Source organism: Triticum aestivum, chromosome 3B (genome assembly GCF_018294505.1).
Source record: "Triticum aestivum cultivar Chinese Spring chromosome 3B, IWGSC CS RefSeq v2.1, whole genome shotgun sequence".
NCBI classification, from domain to species: Eukaryota; Viridiplantae; Streptophyta; class Magnoliopsida; order Poales; family Poaceae; genus Triticum; species Triticum aestivum.
In genome coordinates, this window is record NC_057801.1 from 409,752,379 (window position 1) to 409,759,550 (window position 7,172).

Genomic DNA, 7,172 nt, shown 5'->3' on the forward strand with positions numbered 1-7,172 from the left:
GGTACTAATGATCGTCGCCCGCCTAGCCACTGGAACCGGCACTAATGAGCACATTAGTGTCGGTTCAGTTACAAACCGGGACTAATGTGCTTCGCATTAGGCCCTTTTTCTACTAGTGCTCCCCTCTCCTCTATGGCCCATGTAGGCCCATTACTTTCCCCGGGGGGTTCCGGTAACCCCTTGGTACTCCAAAAAATACCCGAACCACTCCGAAACCGTGTCCGAATACCATCGTCCAATATATCAATCTTTACCTCTCGAACATTTCGAGACACCTCGTCATGTCCGTGATCTCATCTGAGACTCCGAACAAATTTCGGTCACCAAAACACATAGCTCATAATACAAATTGTCATCGTACGTTAAGCGTGCGGACCCTACGGGTTCGAGAACTATGTAGACATGACTGGGACACCTCTCCGGTCAATAACCAATAGCGGAACCTGGATGCTCATATTGGCTCCCACATATTCTATGAAGATCTTTATCGGTCGAACTTTATGACAACATACGTTATTCCCTTTGTCATCGGTGTGTTACTTGCCCGAGATTCGATCATCGATATCCGCATACCTAGTTCAATCTCGTTACCGGCAAGTCTCTTTACTCATTCCATAATGCATCATCCCGTAACTAACTCATTAGTCACATTGCTTGCAAGGCTTATTATGATGTGCATTACTGAGACGGCCTGGAGATACCTCTCTAATACTCGGAGTGACAAATCCTAATCTCGATCTATGCCAACCCAACAAAACACCTTCGGAGATACCTGTAGAGCATCTTTATAATCACCCATTTACGTTGTGATGTTTGATAGCACACAAGGTATTCCTCTGGTATTCGGGAGTTGCATAATCTCATAGGCAAAGGAATATATATAAGTCATGAAGAAAGCAATAACAATAAAACTTAACGATCATTATGCTAAGCTAATGGATGGGTCTTGTCCATCACATCATTCTCCTAATGATGTGATCCCGTTCATCAAATGACAACACATGTCTATGGTTAGGAAACTTAACCATTTTTTATTAACGAGCTAGCCAAGTAGAGGCATACTAGGGACACTCTGTTTTGTCTATATATTCACACATGTATCAAGTTTCTGATTAATACAATTCTAGCATGAATAATAGATATTTATCATGACATAAGGAAATATAAATAACAACTTTATTATTGCCTTTAGGGCATATTTCCTTCACATACCTAGTTCAATCTCGTTACCGGCAAGTCTCTTTACTCGTCCCGTAATGCATCATCCTGTAACTAACTCATTAGTCACATTGCTTGCAAGGCTTATGTGCATTACCGAGAGGGTCCAGAGATACCTCTCCGATACTCGGAGTGACAAATCCTAATCTCGATCAATGACAACCCAACAAACACCTTCGGAGATACCTGTAGAGCATCTTTATAATCAACCAGTTACGTTGTGACGTTTGATAGCACACAAGGTATTCCCCCGGTATCTGGGAGTTGCATAATCTCATAGTCAAAGGAACATGTATAAGTCATGACGAAAGCAATAGCAATAAAACTGAACGATCAATATGCTAAGCTAATGGATGGGTCATGTCTATCACATCATTCTCCTAATGATGTGACCCCGTTCATCAAATGACAACACATGTCTATGGTTAGGAAACTTAACCATCTTTGATTAACGAGCTAGTCTAGTAGAGGCTTACTAGGGACACGGTGTTTTGTCTATGTATCCACACATGTATCAAGTTTACGGTTAATACAATTCTAGCATGAATAATAAACATTTATCATGATATAAGGAAATATAAAATAACAACTTTATTATTGCCTCTAGGGCATATTTGCTTCAATACCTACAATGGTAGGCAAGCAACAATGGGACATTGTTGACCCTGGCTTCAAACTACAAGCTCCGGTGTTGAGGAGGCCAAAAGAACGACCAAGGAAAACTACAATCAGATCCAGTACTGAAGGTGGCGCTGGGAAAAGGAAGTGCAAGCGATGCGGAGGCTTCGAGCACATAGCCAGATTGTGCAAAAATCCAGTTGACCCAACATTTGAAGAAGATAAGGCTGACTTCCAAGCTAGGGAAGCCCCTTTTGTGGCAGGAGAAGGCGACCCTGAGCTATCCATGGTTGCAAGTTTTGCTAGGTAACTCCAAAAGAACATTTGATTTCTATATGTATTTTCATTCTTTTTTGCAAGACTAACTTCTATGCAGCTCAAAGAGAAGTGTGTAGAAAGCAAATGCGAAGAAAACAGAGAAGAACAGTAGGAAAAGGAAGGACATGCAAAAATGAACCTTGTAACACTACTGAAGGATCTTCAGGTGGATCTGTTTCGTCTCTCATGCATATTCGAGTTGCAAATGTTGAGCCACCAGACTACCCTGCCCAAAACACAAGAAGCAAAAAAGGTTGCGTGTGTGAAGTTTGTGTGATGGTGACCTTATGTTTGTGAATCTGGGCATGTTTCTTTTGAACCTGATGCATGTTTTGAGAATTTGGACCTTTATATTTCAAACCAACAAGTGGATGATGCTTGTGAACCTGATTTGTGTGAGCTCAAAAACCAACAACTGGATATTTTTGAACCTTATGTATGTTTGTGCACCTTGTTGTGTTCTTGTAATTCTCAGAAAAATGGGCAAGCACAATTCTGGAATTTTCAAATTATAAAACCATGTGCTCTTGCTATCATATGTGTTGTTGCTGTCAATTAGTGTGTGACGCGTCAATTAGCTAGGAACAAGAATATTATGCTCTTGTGTTTGACTATTATGTTTACCTTAATAGGGTATGTATTTACTTCTACATCAAAACATTCCCCTAGCTCAGTTGGTTAACATGCGCAGCCGTCCAGGTCGTGATCTTGTGTTCAAACCCCCTGGTGCCAATTTTCATGTTCTCATTTCAGGCTCGCCTTACAGGTGGGCCCATATGTCAATAAAGAGAGGGGAGTTGACAGGGGGGGGTATTTTTGTCATCTATCTTCGGTCAACGTGCATTGACCTAACGGTGGAAATGGCTATTTCGACCACGCGCCAAAGAAACAGTGGCATTCTTTAGTACTGGAAAATTTTAGTGGCAAAAATGAGTAGTGTGGTACAACTATGACAAAACCAATAAAAACCCTGCTATTTCCAATGTTTGTATTTTCTGCATTTTTTGTTGAAGAACAAAACTATGGTGTAAATGACTCATGTTCAAAATTGAGATTATATTTCTCTATATTTGTAATTGAGATCTTATTTCTTGCAAATAAATAATCGATTAACCTTTGCAAAATTCAAAATGAAGCATCAAGTCATGACACACGACATTAGGAGAATGAGTGGATGTTATACTCCCTAGTGTTACGGGATATACTCTCCACAATATGTCGTACTAAGTAATTTGAAATTCACACTAATGATTTCAAGTCAACTTCTTGAAATTTTCATTAATTTTGTAAAGTCCATTAGTATAATCAACAATGATGGTCTTTAATTTTCCGACTGTAAATTAATTATATCTTATTTACCCATGTAAGTAACTGATGGCTAAGAATTCGAGGCACTCCCTCTCGATGGCTACAACTATCTTAAGTGGGTTTCCATCACGCTGCAGCCCCGTTCACAATATTAGATGTTCTAGCTTTTTCTGAATCAGATGTATCATCAGATGTTCTAGCTTTTTTTGAATCAGATGTATGTAGACACGTTTTAGTATGTTCATTGATTTCAGTCAGTCCGAATATAGTTCATATTATAAGATATCCAAAACATCTCACGTGTCTGAACGAAGGAGCATTTCATTCACTGTCATCGACCATATTCCGATTTCTCAGGTTCCTCCAGGCATAAGTGGAACTAGAAACCTAAACGCTATACAACAAATTCTTCAAATGCAGAAAAGATCTATTCAGATGCAATTACAAGGCAGCGAAATGGAATTCAGCAGAAGAGCTAGAGAGAATTACAACGCAGCGAAACGATTCACCGGAGTACCAAACATGGGACATGTTCCAATAATACAACGCCACCATTAAATGTTTATGTTTGCCGACAGATTCCAGCAGGATGTAAACGACACTACTCAGCTCCACCACGTTCCCCCCGTGATTTCTTCTTGCTTGCTTGTAGGCAGAATGTCCTGACTACACCTGAGACAAGCTGGCACGGATGTTTCTTCCCAATATGCACCCGACTCCCGGCAAACCACGATAAATGGCTTGCTGCTAGGCTTTTCAGTCCAAGAGAGCAAGGGAGCTAACCTTAGGCAGCATCACTGCGCAGGATCGCCATCAGCTTCTCCAGCATCTTCCTGAGAACCAGCAGATGCCTGTGTTGACATTGCCAGGTCAGTTTCCTCATTGTCGGTAGTAGTGGCCTCAGCATCACCATTGCCGCTTGATCCTCCTCCTCGGGAGGCTTCACCACGAGGCTCCCCAACTAGAAGAATTGTTCTTGATCGACGACCTGGGATTTCCCCGTCTGTGTAGTGTAGGATGGACCTGCCTGACCGCACAATGAAGACCATCGTTATGGACGTGGCGTGCAAGGATCTCTCACTGACGCCCTCGTCACCTTCACTGACTCCAACCCCATCTTCTCTGCCACTGATCCCCGAACGCAGCATGCTGAACAAATCCCCAAGATCACGCTGCTGCTCCATCCTATGCCAGTCTCGCTGTCGATTGGGGTCCACCTCCGTTGGTCGTACCGCAGGATGATCCTCCCTAGCGTGCTTCCTCAACTGGTTGTATGCACCCTTGAACTCACATGACTCCATGGTGCATGCTCGATCCTTAGAATTCATGAACTTCCGTGCATCATAATCCTTGGTCCAATGGCTGACTGGCCCACGGCATAATGGACATGCCAGTTTAACTGGCTGCTGGCACTCAGCGCATTCTGCTGCCCCTGAATCCTTAGAGGACTCCTTGGAGGCTTTGCGGTACTGATCGAGGCAATTGGAGTGTCTGTAGCTTGTGTCGCAAATGAAAGGGCGGCAGCCTTTCTCATGTGACGAGCAGACAAGCATAACAGCATTATGAGGGTGATCCATGCACACAGGACAGCGAACTTCCTCCCATTCGGCAGCCTGCTTTGCTGCTGCAGCAGCGGCGGCAGCAGCAGCCTCCTCTGACCTGCGAGAACCACTCCGCAACTTGTATGGCGAGACACGAGATCGGCAGCCCTCATGCGAGACTGAACGGGAGCTCCTGTCCTTTGGCATAGTTACCTCAAGTCAGTCAGATGCAAGTTGTTGTTGGTTTGTTTGAAAATTCTCTGCAATCCAAAGGAAAGCGCTACACAGAGAACAAGACAGACGCTAGGTTGATTTCTTATATCCAACTTCAAATTCTGAAAGAGAATAACAGCAAAAAAGCAAGAGTTTAATCAGGTCGCAAGCAGCATATTCTAGCAGGCTACATATATATACAACAAGGGATTACACTGTTATGACAGGAAGGCGAATTAATCTTCACACACAAGCAATTCACAAGTCTGGCACTAAAACCATCCCTGATATACGAAACAAAATAAACTTAACCCGTCTGGAAATGAACACCTCCCTTCGAAACCAGACAAACTTTACAAGTGAAATCGCCTAAAAATCAGGACATTTTTTAGCGATCGTGCACAGGCATGGCAGAAGTGTTGGTTCAGAGCGTAGTTGGAGGACTACATCTAGGAAGGCCATCAACAATCCGGCCCAAACAACGCATACAAACCAAAATACAGCGGCAGACTACTGCCCTCCATCGATCCGCTCGAAAAGCGAACGCGTCGAACAAATTCTCCCACAGAACGCGCGTAGAGACATAGTCCGCAAGTTCCGGCACGAGAGGCAGCCGAATCGAGCGGGGTCAACGGCGGAGCGGCCCAGATCGGCGCCGGCGAGATCGAGCTGCGACGGTGAGCGGAAGCGGGAGAGGGAGGAAGTTTTACCGTGCCGGACAGTCAGGGGTAACAGCGAACCGCGTCCGTGGCCGCCGGAGACCCTCGGCGGCGTCGGCGGCGGCGCCGAGACCTAAGAGGGTAGCGGCGAGGAGACGCTAAGGTAGGGGAGGAGGGGAAGGGAAAGGAAAGGAGAAGGAAACGAGAGTGTGATGGGCGGGTCGGCTTTGCTACGTCTTTATAGGTGGGGCGTCTGACGTGGACAGTGACGTGGTTGGCTAAGGCTCGCTCGCACCCTCGCGACGGATGCCCAGGGGGCTCCATCACGTCGGCCAGCGCGGCCGCCTTCCGTGATCCGACCTCACTGCGCGCCGACCCCGCACCTGCCAAGAGGTCCCTACCTGCCGGTGTTGCGCTAGCGTCGGTAGATGGTGGGGGCCACCATAGACTCGGTGGAGAATGATGCGTAGGGGCCACCACTGCAGCGGCGGTTCATGTGGCGTGACTGGGAATGTATGCGATCTGCCACGCCAGCTCGTGCCATGCTAGAATAATGAAAAGCATATGCACGTACCTTTCGTTGGTGACAGGTGGGCCAACGCTCGTGCGTGGGTCCAGCTAAGGTGGGCGCCGTGCGTGCCTAGAACGGTGGGTGAGGAATAACCTGGTGGGAGTCATGGAGAGTAGGCCGTACGCTGGATTTCATAACAATCCCCACTCTAGTGGCCTCTCGATGCTTTTGTTTGAACTTTTCGTTGTCCAGGCCCAGGCCCTCGGGGCTTAGGCGGCTTTCAAATTCAAAGCTTTTGAGCAACTTCAGCCGAAATAGTGTCTTTACTTAAGGGCCAATCAGCGATATATTCGGCATGGGGATCGGGTTTCCAGCCGTCGATTTCCGTCCAAAATAGGCCCAAATTCGGCACACTTGGCAAAATTCAACAACATTTTCTTCTAAAAAAAATCAACAACGTTTAATTTCTATCATATAGTTTATCACAGAAATCAATACAAATCAAATAGTTCAAAAAAGCAAACTCATAATTCGAACACATATTAAAACACAGTGAACTAGGCGTTGTCTTTGAGCCTCCATAGGTGTTCCACCAGATTGTGATGCAGTTCTTGATGCACATGTGGGTCTCGGATCTCCCGGCGCATATTGAGGAAGGCAGCCCATGATGTCGGTACCTGGTGATCAACAGTTTCAAGAGGACCCTGCCTGTAATATGGTTCAGTGTCAAACACTGGCTCTTCCTGCTCGCTCTCAATGATCATGTTGTGCGAGATGACACAACAA

At 45.3% G+C, this 7,172-nt stretch overlaps 1 protein-coding gene across 1 annotated transcript; it reads right to left on the reverse strand.

Moving 5' to 3' along the window:
* Nucleotides 1-3,850: 3,850 nt before the first annotated feature.
* LOC123070107 (uncharacterized) lies at nucleotides 3,851-6,170 on the reverse strand. The gene is made up of 2 exons (XM_044493131.1): nucleotides 5,927-6,170; nucleotides 3,851-5,338 (listed from the first exon to the last, which is right to left on the reverse strand). The coding sequence occupies exon 2, from the start codon at nucleotides 5,208-5,210 to the stop codon at nucleotides 4,257-4,259; it is 954 nt and encodes a 317-aa protein (XP_044349066.1). The 5' UTR covers nucleotides 5,211-5,338; nucleotides 5,927-6,170; the 3' UTR covers nucleotides 3,851-4,256.
* Nucleotides 6,171-7,172: the final 1,002 nt, after the last annotated feature.